We start from the raw sequence: 21601 nt of genomic DNA on the forward strand, positions 1-21601 counted from the left end.
CGTATTAAAATGGTCCTTTAGAAAAACCCACTCACCCACTGTGCGTGAGATTCTTTCGACACTATTTAACATGCGCGGTGATCTTTCTTCTCTGAACTCTGAGGTAAATACTTTGGTTTGCTAGCATGCCATCCTGACATACACTTTTTAAAGTCTTACTTTTTGTGACCTGAGTTGGCAGCGTTGCTGTTCCAGACCAGTGTGACCAGAGCTCCCAGCCAGCGGGCCCATGTGCTCGCAACAGACAGCATTCGTCGTCCTCAGAAAGCCCTCTGTGCTCACCTACTCACTGCATGCACGTGTGACACTTAGGTGTTAATGCTCATTTGTGTTTAAAAGTGACGGGGGGGGCGCCTGGGTGGCTCAGTTGGTTACGTGTCTGCCTTGGCTCATGTCATGATCCCAGGGTCCTGGGATCGAGTCCCGCGTCAGGCTCCCCACTCAGTGGGGAGTCTGCTTCTCCCTCTCCCTCCCCCACCTCCCACTCCTGCTCACTCTCTCTCAAATAAATCTAAAAAAATAAAAGTGACAGATGACATCGGTTTCTTTTTTAGTCCCAGAAAGTAAACAACCTCATTGAGACTTAACTCACTGTAATAAGACACATTTTAATAGAAAAGCAAACGATCACTATTTTATACACTGCATTTCTCCAGAAAATCTCGAGCAGGAGATCACTTTCTATTTCCAGAGTAATTCAACACTGCAGATTGAAAACCATTGCCCTTCCACACGAAGTCAGCTTCCACTAGATTGCAGAATTCAAGCTTTCTCAGATGTTAATACAGAGTCAAAAGCGGTGGATAAAACTTTGCAGATGGCTTGTGCCTGTTCCTACGGTTAAGTGAAAAACATACAGTAAGAGACTTCACCGACCTCTTCCCGAATTAGTGTGGCCAGCAAAGGTATAAATGTGACCCTCTTAACACCTCCCCTACACCTGCACACCAACAGCTTTGGGAAGCCCCGGACACCATGTCCCCGGGCCGCCTCCTGCGTTTCCTCTGGGAGAAGCACCTGCGGATGTGTAGGAACTGGGCCTTTGGGAAGGACGCCGATGCGTCAGTGGGGTGATGGCTACGGAACAGGACGGGCTTCCGCCCCGGCCCCGCGTCTGCCCTGCCCTCGAGATGCCCGCACAGGTGAGTGCTCATCCCCGCCCAACTGACCGCCCACGGCAGGTCCTGGCAGCTGGCTGACCGCCAGGCCTGACGGTCACCCGCGCTCTGCCGGGCGTCAGATGCCCTGTGGGTGGCATCTCCTCGGCCTCCCAGGAGATTGGCCATCTCCCCTGGCTTTACCGCCTTGCCCGGTGAATGAGACTAAGCAAGGCAACGTGAAACCTCACCAGGCTGTTGCACTGATAGACCCAGAGGCTGTACCCCTCGTTGCTTGCGTCGGTGGTCTTCAGGGCCAGTAGGCTTTTTCCGGCCCCCAGACCGTCGTCGTAACACACCATGCGGATGATTAAATACAGAGCGTGCCGGTGTAAGACATCCTGCAGAAGTCAGGAGAAAGAAAGATCGGGACTCTTGACATACCTTTTTCTGTGCAGAATTTACTGTGAGGCTTTAAACAGAGCATATCTATGCATCTGGCAGAAAACAGTTGTAGAGGTGCTTTTCCCCCTAAGGGACATCCCAGAAGGCTCGGTTATGGGGCCACTTGCCTTCAGGGTTATCCCCTTCCTACTAAAAATTCCAGAAAAACAGGAGTAAGCCCTGAGTTCACGTCCAGCGTCCACGCTGACAACCGCTGAGCTGGCGCAGGGTCCTAAGCTGAAACATTAGGGGCCGGCAGTGGGGGGTGTTGGCCGGGGCCCCACCATCCAGGAGAAGCAAAAGGAGGCCTCTCCTCATTCACCCTAAGAAATCGGTCATTTTTTAGGACCAGCTGCCAGGAATGTTTACCAAGCAACAGTTCTGCAAACGAGCAGAGAACAAGTGGGCCCTGAGCAGCCTGACAAGTACCTGAAACCCACTTTTTCCCTAATAAATTCTCTTACTTACATACTGATCTGATGTTGATACTTTTATACCATACTTGGAAACTCCCATAATGAATTCTTCCTCCAGAGGAACGAAAGGCAACTTCCCATCTTGCTTTAAAGTAAAAATAAATCACATGAGCTACATTAAAAAGTACGTTACATTCCTTAAATCTGATTAGTCAAGTTTAATATCTGGCCATCACAAATCCAAACCCTTTCAAGAACGCAGGGTATGCAACAGCCCAGCAAAAATTGTTCCTCAAAGAGAGAGAAGGAAAATTGTTGCCAGGGTTTGGTTTGGTTTGGTTTGGTTTGGTTTTCATGTCCACAGACCTGAGCAAAATTCACATCCATTTGTCTTGATGTTTTCCCTAATTGCAAACGGAGATCCCGCTCACAGATCCCAGTGAGGCTTAAATATTTACATTAGAAAAATAAAGATATTTAGATTTTAAAATACTCAAAGCTTATGCCGATGTCAGCACAGGAAACCATCAGGAAACCGAGCTGCAGGAACCCCTCTTGAAAGCCGTTTTACATCCTACCCAGATGGTAGGTATGTCTGGTTGCCCCCACATCCCGGGGCTGTGAGCTTGACGCGCGGTAACTTGGAAACAAAACAGCAGATGATAGTGATGGCTTCCCTAGCAGATTACCCTGTTTCATTCCCCTAAGTCAGAATACTGCCTAACTTGTCTAGTGCCACAATAAAACAGAGAGTGGGCAATCAGTAGATGTCCCGTACTGTGAATGTCTGTATGGAACCATTTGCCTACATTAAAGAAGTTCTGGTAAAGAAGCTATGTCTGCATGCCTTGATTCTTGGGTCCTCCTATGGCTACAGTAAGTAACCTCTTCTAGTGATTTCTCACAGCAGGGTTCAAGTGTTCCAAGAATCAAAAGATGAGCTAATGCTAACGCTATTGTCAGTAAGAGAACTTTGACAAGCCCGAAGACTACGGTGCTCTGAGAAACTCAGCAGTCGTTAACAGAATGACAATGATCCTAGTGCACTTCTGGGGGGAAACATTAGCAATCTTCTCAGTGTAATACTTTGGTGAGCTGTTGCTTGCGCTCGTTGGAATGACAGATGCCAAGCCAAACGCTGGGATATTAAGTCCAGACTACCCAGAGGTCTCTGTGAAACGCACATTCGACTGGCTGATGCCCCTCAGACAGGAAAGAATTCCTGTGCTTTATGAGGGCATGAAGCATTGTATTTAGTGATCCCATTCTCCACGATTCACCAGACCAAATAGTCTTCAGAGTAACCAGCGCTCTAAGAACTGATAAGGGAATCTTTCCATTGTGCTAATAACCCTTTGTTAATAAACACAAAGACCTGCGATGCCATTTTCTGGAAATTCAGGAAGCAACTTACTGTCTTTGGCTCATCCACTCCCACACTAGCAAGGGTGCAGATCTTACAGAATTGGATGCACTGACCTTACACCTTTGCTTTGTCTTTGCTTTCATTCTTAATTTTCCTTCATGATCATTTCTTTTTTCTTTAATCTTCTTGACTGGGGTATGTTTTTGAAGCCCACCTCACTTGAATTCTTGTTGCTAACCGGGTGTGAGTGCATTGATAGGTCAACACCACTAGGAGGCTGATTATTGAAGGAGTTGCGACTAGTTCAACGGAGACTTGGGAAGGCCTGCCGGTCTGTTTTAAAAGACAGACCTATGGTGTATATAACCCATCACCGCACTCAGCTCCTCGTTTAAATGAGGAAGTCAGTCAGCTCCCAAAACAGTAAAAAGTGCTGTTTTTGAAGGAAAGAACTCTCTGTTCCCATGGGACTCTGTCTCTAGGTACCTTGTACCACCTATGATCACAGTGCTTGACAAATATTTTAACAGTGATAAGAGCAGAACATCTTTCTCCAAAGCCATGAATTTATTTTCTAGAATGTTCTAAAATTTTTTTAAAAATTGTTTTTTTACCTGGGCAACATCTATATAATTTATCAGGTCTAGGGGCCCTTCGAGACTTTTTCCTTCAGAGAATTTCAGTTTCTCAATAGCACCAACATATTTTATTCGAAATTCTGCACAGGTATCTGAATTGTTGTTGCTTTGTCCTAAAGGTGAAAGAAAAATTTTAACAGTAAGACTTCAAAAGAAATATCTGCATTACAGCGTGTCCTCAATCCCTTCACAAATAAAAAACAAACTGTGCCATCAGAACTTAACCTTTAATGAAAATAAAAAAAATTTTAGTGCAAGATTACTTGAAGTAATAGGAAAGAACTTGGAATTTAACCTCTTCCTCTGTGACTCAATATCCTAAATGTATAAAAGTCTCAATAAGAATCAATTAAAACAGGAGAAAAATAAAATGCTGACTAGATAACAATTGAGTACCTTCCTGATACATTAAATATTTAAGCTTTTTTTGGTTTCTTCTCCCTCTTTACCACGTTCACGGTTGTTTTCCTGATTCAGCAAATCTGGTCTACCTCTCCCAGTCAAAAAAAACAAATTTTTTTTCCCTGCAGATGGAATAATGCCAGACAGGAAGTCCCTTCACATGAACAGATGTTAGGTTACATGACACGTGGCAACAGGCTGAAGAACCATGTGCTGTGAAATCTAGCCAGGGCCAACATGGCCGCAATGTGTTGCATTACCTGCCACGTTAAGGTGATACTATGTGGTTACTTCTAGGTTATGCTTATGTAAAAAAAAATGCCCACATTTTTAGTATTTTTAAGGCATCTGGAAGCAAAAATAATAGACTTTACGCTACTATCTTCTCTTGTACATGATATGGCTCTTCATCCCACCCCTCCGTAGTCCCCACTTTTTACAGACTGACTAGTCTATGATCCTGAAAGGATCTGCCTTCGGCTCAGGTCATGATCCCGGGGTCCTGGGTTCGAGCCCCGCATCGGGCTCCCTGCTCAGCGGGAAGCCTGCTTCTCCCTCCCCCACTCCCCCTGCTTGTGTTCCCTCTCTCGCTGTGTCTGTGTCAAATAAATAAGTAAAATCTTAAAAAAAAAAAGGAACGTATTGTGCTGCTCTGGTAAAACTATATGAACACCAGTTAAGAGCCGTACTAAACGGTCCAAACCTTCTCCGTACCTGAGCTTTTGGTCGAATCTGTATCGAGGCTGGCCACAGTGCTGGATCGTGAAAGCCCCCCAAGGCTAGAATCTACAGACTGAAAAACAACAAACAAACAAAAAGGTAAACAGAATTAGACACACTGTCTTCTCTCAAATTCTCTACCAAACATTCAAATTATTTATCACAGCTGAATCAACATAGACAAAAGCAGGTCAATTACTCAAGCAGATGGACTATGACAGATTTTTCTAAAGGCGAATTCTACAGCGAACTTCAAAAAACCAGGTAGTCCCACCTGCCCTTCCCAGAACACATCAGATAACTGTGGTGTGGACATTCCCAGTATGAACCAAAACTACTACCTCTGCCTGCTTGTAAGACACCTGGTATTTAGGCTGTGTGTGAAAATCTACACTTTGCTTTCACATGATTTCCACGGAACCCAAAAAGAACCCTGTGCCGAAAGCCAGCAGGGAGTATGATTCTATGTAATAACATGAGCAAAGATAGCCAGCGGGGTGAAGTGACTTACCCAGGGTTACATCAAGGAACTAGCCCAGCCCTCCGATCAAGGTCTCCTCCTCCCCGTCCCCCTGCCTCTGCCATTAGTCCGACTAGTACCTGGCCTGCTCGGTCACGCGCGGGCCGACGGGCAGACCAGAGTGCAATTATCAGTGTGAATTGCAAAGGAAAACCAACAAAATTGTTAAGCAAAACACGAAGAAACATACATGTTAGTGTAGATTCTATAGAATTGTGCTCTGGATATGCTTCATTTCTTTAGAAATAACATTCTGTGAAAACTTTTGATTCAAAAAAATGAGTCACTTCTTTGCACCTCAAATCAAAATTAGATTTTAAAAGAGCGATATACTCAAATTTTTTCAATGTTCAAGAAGTGAATCAAGGTGAATGCAAAAACGTATCAGGTCTGATAAATATGTTTTTTCCCTTTTTCAGTAATTGCTCTTCTTGGAGTAAAGTGTAAAATGAGAACAGAGCTGTGTGCACAGAGACGTTCCCCATAACGTTACGTGGGGGACTGAACACCAGAAATACTGTACAAACTCAGCGGGTGGGGGGGGGGGGATTGGAATTAAGATGCTGTTATAAACTGAGACTGACTTCTGGCATGAGCAGCACCCCCGAAGTGAGTAACAGAGTGAGCTTTTGTGCTCCAAACTACTCCCCCGCACTGGAAAGCACCAGTCCCCATTGAACCTCTCTCTGCAAGAGAACAGGAAGGGAGAAACTGGTCTGCTTTTCCCATGTCCAGAAGAGACAACAAGGAGAGCTTACATCAACCTAAAACACACACCCAGCAGTCAAAACTTGGCTCAGAGACCACACGGAGGTCACCACCATCTTCAGGGTAAGGCCCTCACTCGCAGGTGGCCCCCTTCTGCCCTCTCCAGCCCCGCCGGCCACATCAGAGAACCCACGGCTTGGAGCTAACATCTCAAGCCATCAGCAAGTTCCCTTAGGAATCTGAAAATCTCCTCCGCCAGCAGCGAGCCATCCAAGTCTCCCTTTATCCTTTCTCTGGCCCAGAAAACAAGAAGCAGGCCTGACCACTTTCCCAGGCTGAGGTCCTCACACCAGGGCTGCAAAGCTAACAGCAAGGAGGTTCTTGACTAGCTTCAGTTCAAAAACCTTCAAGAAAACTCAGTCTTGCCACTCTAAGGCAGGATTCCTAAAACGTCCAATTTCCGTGCTTCAGGCTAGGAGCATCTCAGCTCAGTGAAAATCCCGAGGGGCAGTAACGTGTGTCTTTATTCACTGAGGTGTGGCCACCGTCGCTTGGGGTGGTGCCCACGGGCCAGCCCAGCCCATCCCCCCGGAGGAGGGCACCCCCTCTGCACTGTGCCACGGGCTCGTCCCCTGCCTCACGGCATCCTGGCACTGCGTGCACTCATCTTTGAAAAGAGAGAGCTCACAGGGTGGAGACTGTGAGAACCACGGCCTCGGTCCAGGGATGAGGACTCGGGCCTCAACTGTCCCTTCGCAGTCATATGCCCGACTTCTCTACAGTCCTAAACATGGCATTTGCGTCACGACCCAACTCACTCACTATTAAGTAAGCAGACTTCCAGTTATGCACACACACCCCACACCCCGGAATTCAAGAGCTCCGGCCCCTGGATGGGCCTGCAATTTTGATCGTGTAAAACATTTAAAAATCAGTGTTTCAGCGAGACCATTCACACGTCCTGTGCCATCCAGGTTCGTGAACTGAATCATCTCAGGAACTCTCTAGAACAAAAGAAAATTAAATCAAGCACAGGATGTGTCTCGAGTGCCAAAAATAAATGTCAAAACACACCTAGTTTGAGGACTATCAGCAGCTGTGCTGTGGTTAGGATGCTCTGTGTGGAATCAGGAGAAATAAAATGCTCACTGCTTTGCCATTCTGGGCCTATTCCCAGCCCCCCTACCTTGCTCTTCGTACTGATTTCACTACTTTGGGAACTGCTACTACTGTGTCGCTTTTTGCCTTTCCGGAACATTTTTCACCATAGCTTGATCCAAAGGAGCTCCCCTAGGAGAACAACTGGTGGTTAGTTAGAGCAAGAAAACCACCTTGAAATCACTTTATGCACAACAGGAGTAAAAATCATCAATTCCTTCCCCGTCCGCGGCCTAGTACTCCTACTGGAAACCGAAATCTTTTCCTTTGGCCACCAAATTTGGATACTATTGCTTCATTCTTTCTTTCTTTTTAAATTTGAAAAAAATAACCCAATGACCCAAAAGGACAGAAACCTTCCGTCATTCCTGGGGGTGTGAAAAGCATTGTTTTGAGAAGTAACAGACACACGTCATCTACTTCTCAAAATACTCAAGTGCCTCACTTCTCTTTAATCCATTCAAGACAGTAGTAAAATAGGTGACATACTAGCTTACCAACCGAGATCCTGAGATTCCATTGCTATCTTGGGTTGACATTCTGTAAATGGTAGGGCTTAGCACAGAAGACATAGCTACCTCTCCGAAATGGGCATTTTTCTCAATGTCTTGAGCTATCTTTAAGTAAAAGTTGACACAAAAACATCCCCAGGCACCAGCCCTCCCCTCCTCACTCCGTAAGGCCAGGGAAGGAGGTGACCTGAAGTTTTTCAGAGTCAGTCTTATATGCAGCTTTTTTAAAGTAATAATTAATGCCTGGGAAACAAAATTTATCCTTGCCCATTTCAAAGGAGCACATCTATTATTATACTTGAAAAAGTATTAACTAACCTGCATAACAGTTTATAGTTCAAATACTTCCAAAGACATTGTGTCACTTTTATCCTCACAACAACCTGGTGACACATTCAATTGCTCCGGATGTTTTTTAAGGGTATCCCTCGTCTGTGCTGCATATTCTGCTGGGGAATCCAGGCCCCCAGACTCAGAGGGCTTACAGAAGGTAGGTTATAATCTGCGTTTTATAGAGGAGGGAACTATGACCCATCTTTCAGGAGGCTTTATGAGTAAGATAACAACAAATTTTTACCAAATATTGGATCCTACAGAGGGAACAAGGGAATCTGCTTACGGTAGAAGGAATACTACTGTATTGTCTTCAAAGGTCCCATAGACGACAGTGTGCAAGGAGAGCTTCCTCTCATTCTGACATGGTCAATTCTTTTCAGAAAAATGAGGTACCTGATGAAGGAAAAAGAATGAGTCAATCAAGGGGAGGTCACTGAATGTCCTATGAGAAGTTTCTCCCACTCTATCTGGAGACCCCATTCTCAGTCCACTCACCAGTGTCTGACCATAGGCGACTTGCCCAAGACTGACCCTCAAGCCCAAGCTTTTTCATTAGCCCCATCATATAACTTATTTCCATGTTTTTGCGTGATTTATGAAGTAGCAAGAAAATGTGATTTGTTCACTCGTTCCTGAGTAGCCAGTGAGCACCTTTTAGGTGCTGGGGATGTATCAGTGAATGAGACAGATAATGCCCCTGACCTGACCTCAAGGAGCCCATTCTCAGAGGGATGAGACAGACCGACAAGAAAAGCAAACACATTGTTAGAAACAACTGATATGAGGGAAACAAAAGCAAGTTCAGGATAAGCGAGTTCAGGATTTGCAACTGATGGCAGGAAGGGTGAGCATTTTAGGCAGAAAAAGATGCTCTGAGGAAGTGAACAGTGAGGAGACCTGAAGAAGGAAGGGACGGCAGAAGAAAAGCATTCTGGCAGAGACTTGGGCAAGTGCAAAGGTCCTGAGGGCACACCCCAGCTGCAAGGAATAGCGAGAGGCCAATGTGGCTTTCACCCAAGCAGGAAGGAGGGAGAGGGACAGAGCCACAGGAGGGAAAGAGCCACAGGAGGCTTTGCAAACCACAACAAAAGTCTGGGGTTCATTTTGGGTTTAAAAGAAAGACTTGAGGGGCTATTAAAAAGCAGTCAAGTGCTAGGATGAGACTTCTGTTTTGGAAAGATGATGGGCTGCAGGTAGAGGACTTAGCTGCATAGGATACAAGTAAAAAGAGGGAGATGAATTATCAGGCTATACTGGGAATCGTTTGCTGCCATCGATCACCTAGCATTCAAGGGATGCTTTTCAGTCAGGACGAGATGGCAAGAGAGCCTTACTCCCAGGTCTACACAAACTGGGTTAACCTAAGCAGCATAAAGTGCCATGTTAGCGATCTCTGATTCGTCAAAATATTGCTGTGTAGCATATTTAAGGGCATTATATTTTAAATATATACATAGAGAGAGAATTTACTGCAAGGGAGAGTGTATATACACACACACACACACACACGTTTCAATATAGGTAACAATTTTAAATATGATTTTAAAATAAAATTTGATTCTACTGCTAGTGAAATCCTGAAGCATCCCTTCAAATCCCCGGAATACTAGAATGCTTTGAAAATCACCCCATTGGTATTATCATGCCTTTGCAACTCCTAAAGACTTTCCATCACCAACCTAGGAGCTGAGGGAGGGAAAGGCATTTTATTAAAGTCTTTGAGATCTGCTGCTATTTGGATGCATGTTCTTAAGCAAATCATTCTTGTCTCTAAATTATTCATGCATGAGAATGAGACCAAAAATACTGATTGTCACTTGGATGTTCCAAACTTGTCAAATGCAAAAATGCCTGAAGCAAACCCTTTGTCTTCCCTTCCATATCTGCTCCACCTCTCTCCTCTCCCTTTCAGTAAATTCTATTATTTCTGGTAGAAACCAGGAAATCACCAACTGCGCATAGTCCTCCAGGCCCCACATCGAATAAAATACTAAGATCCACTGAATCTACCACCTGAACAGTTTGCTCATCCACGCCTCTAACAGGCCCATGCCATCACTAAACCGTTGCTGTATATAAATACTTTTTCATCAGCTGATCCATCAGGGTGGATGGATGCTCAACCCATAACAATGCACAGATACACAGTTTGGCATGCCATTTAAGGAATTCACGTCCCAACGGCACTCCTTGCCGCTTTAAATCTACCGCCAAGCTCCAGCTAAAATGATTTCTTTAAAACTCAAATCTGATGCCATTAACGTGCTTAAAATCTTTCACGGGCTCACCAAAGTTAGAGACTGAAGTCAAAGCTCTCTGCCAGGACATGCAAGGTCCTGCATGGCAGGGCTCCTATCTACCTCTCCAGTCTCATCTTCCACAACCGGCTTCATACCTTATTCTCTAAGGAATGCAAAGCTTCTCCGGGTTCTCAGCATGCACTCTCCTCTGTTTCTATGCTTTGCTCTTATAATTCTGTCTGCCTGCAATGCCCTTCCACCTTTTATTCATTCAGCTAACTTTACTCACCTTTCAAGACTCAGTTCAGGCTGCTTCTTTACTAAAATAGAAAGCTTCCGTTGGACCTCCAGGTTGGGCTAAAGGACTGGTACTCCACAGCTTGAGCATGCACCCTAATCCTAGCATTAGCCTGCTCTTGCCTACTTAGAACTGTCTTACTTAGAACTATCTCACTGTGAGCTCCTCAAAGATAGGGGTGAGGTAATTCATCTGTGCACCCAATGCTGCACAGACTGGCAGAGGACATGCTTAATGAACTAAGAACCTTCTGGGAAGATGACATCCAAATAACTTCCTGTCCTGAACACCTACCAGGTGCCGCCCAGTGCTAGGTGCTACATATACCGCTAAAGACCAGCAAGCCTGCAGTGGCACAGCCTCTTTTAAATGAAGAAGCCAAAACTCCAAGGGACTTGGCCAAGGTCGCCAGGCTAATCCTATGGGTGGGGCCAAGTTCAGAACCTAGACAGACCCACGCCAAAGCTCTTTCTCGACCCCACCCTGCTTCCCAGGCATTCCACACCGTTCTGTTGTGCCTGCCACGTGCAGGTGCACAGGGTGACAGCAAACAAGACGCACTCCACCCGGGCCTTTCTCAGTGAGGGATGGGGGGGGCGGCGGAGCGGTGCAGAAACCAACAGGAGCCAGCACAAAAAGGCAGTGCTCCTCACGCCCCACAGAGCAGAGCCTGACTCAGGAAACAGCCCCGGGGAAGCGCCCACTCCCGCCGCCGAGTCCGACGGGACCGAACCACACACGACACCTGTCGTCACAGGAGCTGCAGTCCCGCCCCAAACAGGAACCGGGCACCGGGGGCACTGCATCCTCCTGCAGGCCCGGGCCCGCTCCTCAGCTCCCGCCGCCCGCCCCTAGCCGCCTCGGGGCCTGGGTCTCCCCGGGGAGACCGCAGCCCCAGCGGCCCCACCCATCCGCCCCACAGCGGGCCTCCCCGCCGGCGCCGCCTTCGGGGCCCGCGTTCCCTGCCAGGCTCAGCCCGGGTTCGGCCAGGGCCCGGCTCTCACCTTACAGCCGCTGGCCCGCCGCCGGGGCCGCCCGTGATCGCGGTCAGACACCCACCGCCCCGGGAAGCGACGCTGGGGCAGCCACTCCAGTTCTAATTCCAGCGCCAGCTTTTCCGGTGCCCCCGGCCCCGCCCGCCGAGCCCCGCCTCCGAGACATCGCGCAGGCGCAGCCTGACCCCGTACCAGATTTCCGGACTCCGCTCGGGGAGGAACCTCGCGCCCGAGCGTCTGCGACCGGAAGTTGAGGGGAGGGGCCTAGTGTCGCGGGCGCCTGAGTGCCGGAAGTGCTTTTCGTGGATGGTGTTTTTCTACCTACCATTGGTTCCCCGTGACTCCGCTTTCCATTTAGGAAGACGTCCGCGACCTGTTCCTTTCCCGCGCTTCGCCTTCAGACTTCCGAGATGTCGGCGATTCCTGCTGAGGAGAGTGACCAGCTGCTGATCCGACCCCTGTAAGGGCCCAGCGAGAGAGGGCACGAAGCCACGGGCTGTGAGAGGCGAGGCGGGGTGACCGGATGGTTGGCCTCCTAGGTCGCCCCACTCGCCGGCAGGCCTCGGGAGCCGGCCCCTTGGTCCGCAGTGGCCGGCCAGGCTTCTCAGGCTGAAGGGGTTTGGAGAACCGTGGATCGGACCGGGCCTGCTAGGTTGAATGGGACTTGGCTTTTTTCTTCAATCTCAGGGGAGAGGATGTTGTTGGGGCGGGGAAAAATGTCTTTGGGCCGCGGGGCGCTAAAGAGTGGCAAGCCCTGGGGGAAGCGGTTGATGCTGATGGCGGGAGGATGAGAGGAGGACCTGGATGAGGCTGTGGCGGTGGGAAGAAGAACTAAATCTGTTTATTATTTCGACGTTTGCCAAGATGTGAAAGAGGGAATCGATTAGCTATGAGTTTTGACGTTCTGACTTCAGACCCTAGCAGAATAAGAAAGGTAGAAGGAGAGGGGAAAGAGCAGAGATGTTAAGGACAAAACGCAGCCCTTGATTGTCCATGAGCAGGTTCGTGTTTTGGTGGAGATGGCTTTGTGCCAGAGAAACACTTTACAGATCTGGAATGAGGCTTAGAGGGGGAAACAATTGTGGAGAACCCTTTGCTGTAGACTAGCAATTTGAATTCACAAACGTATCTTTAGATATAAATTAGCATCTCGTTCACTTGTGCGTTTTCAAAAGGTGGGCAGTATCTACACATCCACTCAGTAAGGACTAGTTGAGCACCTACTGGGGACATAACACAAATTTCCCACTGCCTAGTTCACACTTGCCCTCTCTTTCTGTGTTCAGCAAACACTGAGCAAGTGTCCAGCACCACACTAGCATTGGAGATGCAAATAAGACAGTGCCAAGTTAACTGAATTCACCCTTTCAGAAGGAATTGCGGTGCAAAGTGAAAAGTTCTGGAGAGACAGTTGGGAATAATAGGAGATACTTACTTTGGGGTCAGACGTGGAATTCAGTCCCTTTTCTGTCACTTGCTAGGACAGCAACTTCTCTGAACCCACTTCTTCATGTGAAAATAATATGGCCACACTTATTGTGAGGATCATAGTAGGTGCTCAGTAAATGGTATATTAGAAGTGTACATACAGATTGGCATGCACTGAGTTCTGGGACAGTTACGGAAAAGATTCCTAACAAGTTGAGAAGAGAAGGCTAGTTCCTGCGTCCTGGAAAATACGGCGCATGACCTGAGCCTTAAAGAATAAGTAGGAATTAAAGACAGGTCAAATGCAGGGCAAGGATGTTCCAGGCAGGGGAAGTGGCACATGTGAAAATGAGAGTGGTCACGGTTTGTGGCCAGTTTCCTCAGGTCTGTGGCTGAAAGATTAGCAGATGAGGAGGTGGGAAAGGCTGTCAGGGACCAGCTTGTATACATACTAAGGAGTTTGAGCATTTATCATGTCGGTTCTGGGGAGCCAGTGAAGGGTTTAAGCATCAGTGGGATACAGTGGGAACTGTGTTTAGGAAGGTCACTCCTATCGGCACTGTTGCAGACGAATAAGAGCCGGTTCAGTGGTGGGAATCCAGGAGGATGTAATTGAAATAATCCTGATGAAAAGCAGTGAGAGCTTGGAATGAATGAAACGAACATCAGTGAGGTGGAAAGAAGTCGGTTTCAGAGAGTAAGGAAGTGAAATCTTTACAGTTTTGTAGCTCATCAGATGTATTGGAAGGGGCAGTTGTGGAGAGGAGTGTTAGCACGTCTTGGGTTCCTAGGTTGAGCAGCTGGTCAAAGGTTGTGTTCTTCACTCGAGGAGTACCGGAGCTGGGGCAGGTCTGGAATAAATTTGGGAGTTCTGTTGTTTTATAACAGCTTTATTGAAATATAATTTACATACCATACAACTCATTAAAAGTGCACGATTCAGTGATGTCTAGTGTATTCACTGACTTGTCCAACCATCACCACTGTCTAATTCCAGAACATGTTCGTCATTCCAGAAAGAAAGCCTGTACCCATTAGCAGTCACTCCCATATCCCCAACTTCCCCAGCCCCTGGCCACCACTAACCTACTTTCCTTCTCTACAGATTTGCCTATTCTGGACATTTTCCTTAAATGAGATCATATAATATGTAACCTCTAATGACTGGCTTCAGCTTCTTTCACTTAGCGTAATGTTTCCAAGGTTTATAATTTGGGAATTTTTAGTCATTTAGTAAGTATTTCTTGAGATTTCTTGCATATCGGGTACTGCAGCTGAATCGTAGTGAACAAAATAGACAATGTCTCCGCTTGTACAGTGCTTTCATTTTCATAGTGAGGAACAAACCATAAATAGGTAGAGGAACTTCATGTAGTTACGATAGAGTCGTGTGAAGGGCAAACGAGAAGGTGGTCAAGAGGAGGCCTCAGAAGGTGACATTTGGACTGAGACCCAAATGATACAAAATACAAAGAAGCCAATCATGTCAATAGCTGAGGGATATTCCAGGAAAAAAGCAAGTTCAAAGGACTTAAGGTGAAAACTAGTTTGGCATATTTGAATCTAAAGTACCTGTGTGGTAGCCCAGGAGAAAGACCTAAAGGCCACGTATCTTTTAGAGGCCTGGAATTGAGAAGAACGATCTGGGCTACACATACAGACTTGGAAGTCATCAGCATGTCAAAAACGTGAGACTGAAGATCACAAAGCCTGAGAAGTGGGCCAAGGAGAGTCCCTTGCAGTACCAACATTTGAGGTGTGGGCAGAGGCATCTGAGTGTGAAGGAAACGCCGGAGGAAAACCAGGGAGACAGATGACGGGCTGCGGAGAGAACAAGAGAAGGGCGGGAAAGGCTATTTGCACTTAGCAACAAAGAGCCACGTCGCAAGCACGGTTCCAGAAGAGTGGTTGGCAAAAGCCAGCTTGCAGTGAATTGAGTGGGAGGAGGTGAGGAACCAGCAGCAGGGAGTGAGCACAGCTCTTAGGAGGCGGCCGGGGGAAGGAATAACGGAACTAAAGGAAATGAGAACGGAGGGGTTTTAATTTTCAGGTGAGAACGCTGTAGCACGTCTCAGTTGTGATGCTAAAGTAGCTGGGAAGGGCAGTGGCGGTGAGGCAGCGGTGTCCAGGTCTTCAGGAGGTTGGCGTGTGCAGAGTGGAGAACCGTGGTGACAAGATGGGCCTCGGACAGAAAGAGCTGTTGTATTGCTATAGGAAAAATGGAGGGAGACATGATGTTGGTGGGTTGGTAAGTGAAGTTGAGGAAACTGGCAAACATGAGCTGTATATTTTTTAATGCACAGAAGGCTCTCGGCTCGAGTGAAGAGGAAGATAGAATGGGAAACGGGGATGAAGCTTGAAATAGTTACTGTGGAAACTATAAGAGAAAACTGAGCTACAGACACTTAGAGGTTGCTTCGTGGGCCAGTGAAAGGGGGAGGCCAGGAATTCATGGCAGCACCATGGTTGTTTGATTTTATCAACATCATACTCTGCACTAGGATCTCCATCTGGGGGTAGAACCATCTCGTGTGTGTCTCCTAGTAAGTGGACTGAGTTCCTTGAGTTCATGGTCCAGGTACTAGGCATTTCCATATGCTAGGCACCGACAGTATGGTGCTTGGTGTTGAGCGAGTGAAGTGTTACCGAGGATGGGTGGGAAAAGACATCAGAGAAGGTGAGGGACTGGAAAAACAGGTGAGGTTTAGCTTCAAGTGCATCTTGTGATAATTGGAAATTAAGGCTGTTGTATTCATTTAGGAAGAAAGGAAAATTGTTGAAGTACTTGGCATCCAGTGTCCTGCAATAACAAGTTCGAGGGCAAAGGCACTGAATGCACGGCTGTGAATAAAATAAGTCTATTTAAATTTAAGCTATAATGTAAAATGTAAATATATATTGTGCTCCTAAAGGCAATGAAAGAATTTTGAAGTGCCTGTGAGTTTCACTTAAGTGCTGATCCTAGAAGCATGAGCCCATAATCTGCATAATTGTGAGATTTCTGTTACATCATGATTTAACCCTAACCTTCAGAAGATTGAATTTAACCTTGGGCTACTTGTGTCTGTACCATCCCCTCCCATATCTTAGCAGCTGCAAAATCCCTCAACTCCCAAGGGTCACTTTCCGTCTTTTCCCACGTAGACACTCTTCTTCCCTAGCTTTGTAAGTTTCTTGAACTCTTACCTGCCTCAGATAAGTGCTGTCATCAAATGGGGCATAATTTAAGTTGTAAAAATATTTGGATTTATTGGGCTTGATTTTAATTGTTTTTAATCATCTTTTCTTTTCCCCTTCAATGTTTGCAGTGGAGCTGGGCAAGAAGTAGGAAGATCATGTATTATCCTGGAGTTCAAAGGAAGAAAAATAATGGTAATTATTTTGTAGTCTGGATATTAGTACGGCTCTGTCTGCGTTGGGGGTTAGAGCTTTTCTAGTACTGTAAGTTCTCCGTTTAGCTCCCAGAAAAACGTCCTCCCAAAACATATATGTCTGTGCTGTGTAACATTAATGTGAATCACTAAATACACTTCGACTTAGTAATGTGACAGAACATTAAACTGAGAAGATGTATTCTAAGATTGTAAAATTGTCAACCAGCTCTCCTGAACGATTGCTTCTTCAAGATCCCTCTTCCACTCTTGGAGGGTCAAGCCAACCTCACTGCCCCCCCCACCCCCCCACCCCTGCCACCACCACCACTCCCCGTTGGAAGAGAGCCAAGGAACTGAGTGCCCGAACCCATGCAGAGCTCCAGCCACCCCCATGCAGCCTGGGCTGACGGAGCCCTGGTTCAGCAGCTTAGATACCTAAGTTGGCATCAGGGCCCCTGACCTTGGGCGAGGCAGGCTGGAGTTCCTCTAAGCCCATTTCCTTACCTGAAAGAGAGGTTAGGAGAGATGATTTACATAGTCCTCACTAGAAAGGCACTTCAGTGGCTCATCGTGTTCCTGTGGTTCTGCTTCTCCCAATCATTCAAGAACAGGCAGGTGTAAAATATTTTAGTCATTTATTGTATTAATGTGCTAGTAATGCCCCCAAAATGAATAGGTAACTCATTATGGCTGACTTTAAGAATTCCTTCCCCAATGCCTTAAAATACTTCAATTGCCCTATTCTGATAAGTTTTCCATTTCTGATTACTATCTTCTCAGTATAGCCAGATCCGGGAGTAGTGAAATCTATAAACTTAATATCGAAGTTTTTGAAAAAGAGTTCGCCCATTGTTAGAGTGACCACAGAAACTAGCTGAAAAGAAGGTGTCTTTTATCTTGTATCCCATGGCTTAAATGTGAGCTTTATTTTATATTTGGGGAAGTGAGAAGTGTTCATGGCATATTTGAATTGTTTAATAAGAATTGCATTGCAGATGTTGGTGTGTATAGTCCATCTTGATTATGTGTGTGATGGATTTGTTATAAATATTGTCTATTAAGTAAGTGTTAATAAAATGTGTAGGAGGGAGGCGCCTGGGTGGCTCAGTTGTTAAGCATCTGCCTTCGGTTCAAGTCATGATCCCAGGGTTCTGAGATCGAGCCCTGCATCGGGCTCCCTGCTTGGCCAGAAGCCTGCTTCTCCCTCTCCCCTGCTTGTGTTCCCTCTCTCACTGTCTCTCTCTCTCTCTCTCTCTCTCTCTCTCTCTCTCTCTCTCTCTGTCAAATAAATAAATAAATAAAATCTTAAAAAAAATAAAAAATAAAAATAAATAAAATGTGTAGGAGATCGTGATCCTTTTTTCTGTCTCTTTCAGTTGGACTGTGGGATCCACCCTGGCCTAGAAGGAATGGATGCTCTTCCTTATATTGATTTAATTGACCCAGCTGAGATTGATCTCCTGTTAATTAGTCAGTAAGTTATTTTCTTTATTAACGACACAGTTTTCGAGAACTTTTACTATAAAGATCGTTATCAGGTTTTAAGATTCTGGTGTTTTAAGAGTATTTTCTGGGACACCTGGCTGGCTCAGTCAGCAGAGCATGCCACTGTTGATTTCGGGGTCGTGAGTTTGAGTCCCACGTTGATGGTAGAGTTTACTTAATAAAAAAAGTCTTTTTTAAAGGTTTATTTATTTAGAGAGCGCATGAGAGTGGGGGCGTAGGGGTGGGGCTGGGGGAGAGAGAATCCCCAACAGACTCCCCCACAGAGCACAGAGCCCAACGTTGCAGGGCTGATCCCACGACCCCGAGATCATGACCTGAGCCAAAACCAAGAGTCGGATGCTTAATAAAAAGAATTTTAGTGGGGCGCGTGGGTGGCTTAGTCATTAAGCGTCTGCCTTCGGCTCAGGTCATGATCCCAGGGTCCTGGGATTGACCCCCACATCAGGCTCCCTGCTCGGTGGGAAGCCTGCTTCTCCCTCGCCCACTCCCCCTGCTTGTGTTCCCTCTCTCGCTGTGTCTCTCTCTGTCAAATAAATAAATAAAATCTTTAAAAAAAGAATTTTAGGGGCGCCAGGGTGGCTCAGTTGGTTGAGCTGCTGCTGCTTTTTTTTTTTTTAATTGGGCCATTTTCCAGCATTTATTTTCCAAAGGTAAGGCTTTAGTTTGTTTGTTTTTTCTTACAACATATTCTTTCATTGCAACATTTTCCTCAGTTTGAAAAACTGTGTCCCCGTGAGTGGACACTTGGTAAGGCTTTATTGTAAAAAGACAGTATTACACACTGTTGTTTGTTTTTTTCATATTTCAAGAACTGTGTTAAAAACTATGTTAAAGAACTGTGTTAAAACAGTTTTTAAATTGAAGAGTATTGCATTATTTTTAAATAATAGCAATTTCCAATTAAATGGAATTCGTCTTCCTCATAAAATCTTAATATATATCCATGAAGATATTACAATGTCACATGAACCAGTACCTATTTCTTCAATATTATTCATATCAGTAGAGCTTTTTAAAAAATTTTTTATTTAAATTCAATTAATTAACATATAATGTATTACTAGTTTCAGAGGTAGAGGTCAGTGATTCGTCGGTCTTACATAACACCCAGTGCTCATTATATCACGTGCCCTCCTTAATGTCCATCACCTAATTACCCCATCCCTCCAGCAACCCTCAGTTTGTTTCCTATGGTAAGAGTTTCTTAGGTTTGTCCCCCACTCTGATTTCGTCTTGTTTTATTTTTTTCCTCTCTTCCCCTATGCTCCTCTGTTTTGTTTCTTAAATTCCACATATGAGTAAGAGCATGTGATAATTATCTTTCTCTGATTGACTTATTTCACTTAGCATAATACCCTCTATTTCCATCCACGTCATTATAAATGGCAAGATTTCATTTTTTGATGGCTGAGTAGTATTGCATTGTATATATTATACCACCTCTTTTTAATCTATTCATTTGTTGATGGACATCTGGGCTCTTTCCATAGTTTGGCTATTGTGGACATTGCTGCTATAAACATTGGGGTGTAGGTGCCCCTTCAGATCACTACATTTGTATCTTTGGGGTAAATACCCAGTTGTGCAATTCCTGGGTGATAATGTAGCTCTGTTTTCAACTTTTTGAGGAACCTCCGTACTGTTTTCCAGGGTGGCTGCACCAGCTTGCATTCCCACCAACAGTGTAGGAGGGTTCCCCTTTCTCCGCATCCTCACCAACACCTGTCGTTTCCTGGCTTGTTAATTTTAGCCATTCTGACTGGGGTGAGGTGGTATATCTCATTGTGGTTTTGATCACTCCCTGATGCCGAGTGATATTGAGCATTTACTCATGTGTCTGTTGGCCGTTTGTATGTCTTCTTTGGAGAAATGTCTGTTCGTGTCTTCTGCCCATTTCTTGATTGGATTATTGCTCCTTGGGTAATGAGTTTGATAAGTTCTTTATAGATTTTGGATTCTAGCCCTTTATCTGATAAGACATTTGCAAATATCTTCTCCCATTCTGTCAGTTGTCTTTTAGTGTTGTCCTGTTTCCTTTGTTGTGCAAAAGCTTTTTATCTTGATGAAGTTCCAATAGTTCATTTTTGCCTTTGTTTCCCTTGCCTTGGAAACGTGCCTAGTAAGAAGTTGCTGTGGCCACGGTCCAAGAGGTTGCTGCCTGTGTTCTCTAGGATTTTGGTTGGCTTCCTATTTCACATTTAGGTTTTTCATCCGTTTTGAGTATTTTTGTGTATGGTGTGAGGAAATGGTCCAGTTTCATCCTTCTGCATGTGGCTGTCCAATTTTCCCAACACCATTTGTTGAAGAGACTATCTTTTTTCCATTGGATAGTCTTTCCTGCTTTGTTGACGATTAGTTGAGGATAGAGTTGAGGGTCCATTTCTGGGCTCTCTATTCTGTTCCGTTGATCTGTGTGTCTGTTTTTATGCCAGTACCATACTGTCTTGATGATTACAGCTTTGTAATATAGCTTGAAGTCCAGAATTGTGATGCCACCAGCTTTGGTTTTCTATGGTTTTTTTTTTTTTTTTCAACATTCCTTTGGCTATTTGAGGTCTTTTCTGGTTCCATACAAATTTTGGGATTATTTGTTCCAGCTCTGTGAAAAAAGTTGAAGGTATTTTGATAGGGATTGCATTGAGTGTGTAATTGCTCTAGGTAGCATAGACATTGTAACAATATTTGTTCTTCCAGTCCATGAGCATGAAATGTTTTTCCATTTCTTTGTGTCTTCCTCAATTTCTTTCATGAGTGTTACATAGTTTTCTGAGTATAGATCCTTTGCCTCTTTGGTTAGGTTTATTCCTAGGCATCTTATGGTTTGGGGTGCAACTGTAAATGGGATCAACTCCTTAATTTCTCTTTCTTCTGTCTCATTGTTAGTTTATAGAAATGCAGATGCTTTCTGTGCATTGATTTTATATTCTGCCACGTTGCTGAATTCCAGTATGAGTTCTGGCAATTTTGGGGTCTTTTGGGTTTTCCACATAGAGTGTCATGTCATCTGCTTAGAGTGAGAGTTTGACTTTTTTTTTGCCGATTGGATGCTAGTTTATTTCTTTTTGTTGTCTGATTGCTGAGGCTAGGACTTCTAGTACTATGTTGAACAGCAGTGGTGAGAGTGGACATCACTGCTGTGTTCCTGACCTTAGGGGACAAGCTCTCAGTTTTTCCCCATTGAGAATGATATTCGCTGTGGGCTCTTTATAGATGGCTTTTATGAAATTGAGGTATGTTCCCTCTATCCCTACATTGTGAAGTTTTAATCAAGAAAGAATGCTGTACTTTGTCAAATGCTTTTTCTGCATTTAGTTAGAGTATCATGTGATTCTTGTCCTTTTTTTATTAATGTAGTGTATCACATTGATTGATTTGCGGATGTTGAACCAACCTTGCAGCTCAGGAATAAATCCCACTTGGTCATGGTGAATAATCCTTTTAAT

General features: G+C 45.3%; 2 protein-coding genes across 2 annotated transcripts in view; one reads left to right on the forward strand and one right to left on the reverse strand.

Moving 5' to 3' along the window:
• Positions 1–588: 588 nt before the first annotated feature.
• Positions 589–12008, reverse strand: ITGB1BP1 (integrin subunit beta 1 binding protein 1). The gene is made up of 8 exons (XM_028099354.2): positions 11860–12008; positions 8601–8710; positions 7498–7601; positions 5078–5156; positions 3938–4074; positions 2010–2102; positions 1349–1498; positions 589–834 (listed from the first exon to the last, which is right to left on the reverse strand). Exons 3-8 carry the CDS (start codon positions 7567–7569, stop codon positions 763–765), a joined length of 603 nt encoding a protein of 200 aa, XP_027955155.1. The 5' UTR covers positions 7570–7601; positions 8601–8710; positions 11860–12008; the 3' UTR covers positions 589–762.
• A 120-nt stretch (positions 12009–12128) lies between these two features.
• The window catches only part of CPSF3 (cleavage and polyadenylation specific factor 3), a 43676-nt gene continuing 34203 nt past the window's right edge, over positions 12129–21601 (forward strand). The window contains exons 1-3 of the mRNA XM_088026309.1: positions 12129–12310; positions 16587–16650; positions 18029–18126. Of these exons, the coding sequence (XP_087882435.1) occupies positions 12261–12310; positions 16587–16650; positions 18029–18126 (212 nt within the window). The 5' untranslated portion in view covers positions 12129–12260. The remainder of the gene's footprint in view (positions 12311–16586; positions 16651–18028; positions 18127–21601) is intronic.

Source organism: Eumetopias jubatus, unplaced genomic scaffold (genome assembly GCF_037043125.1).
Source record: "Eumetopias jubatus isolate StellerSeaLion01/CBP00866 unplaced genomic scaffold, mEumJub1_p1.0 scaffold_9, whole genome shotgun sequence".
Taxonomy (NCBI): Eukaryota; Metazoa; Chordata; class Mammalia; order Carnivora; family Otariidae; genus Eumetopias; species Eumetopias jubatus.

Bases quoted from the DNA above. Each gene is read 5' to 3' on its own strand.
- ITGB1BP1 (XM_028099354.2), bottom strand. From the start codon at position 7,569: ATGTTCCGGAAAGGCAAAAAGCGACACAGTAGTAGCAGTTCCCAAAGT. The intron at 4,075-5,077 runs GTACGGAGAAGG...TTTCACCTTTAG, and splicing joins AGATTCGACCAAAAGCTCAG to GACAAAGCAACAACAATTCA. The intron at 1,499-2,009 runs GTAAGTAAGAGA...TGACTTCTGCAG, and splicing joins TATCAACATCAGATCAGTAT to GATGTCTTACACCGGCACGC.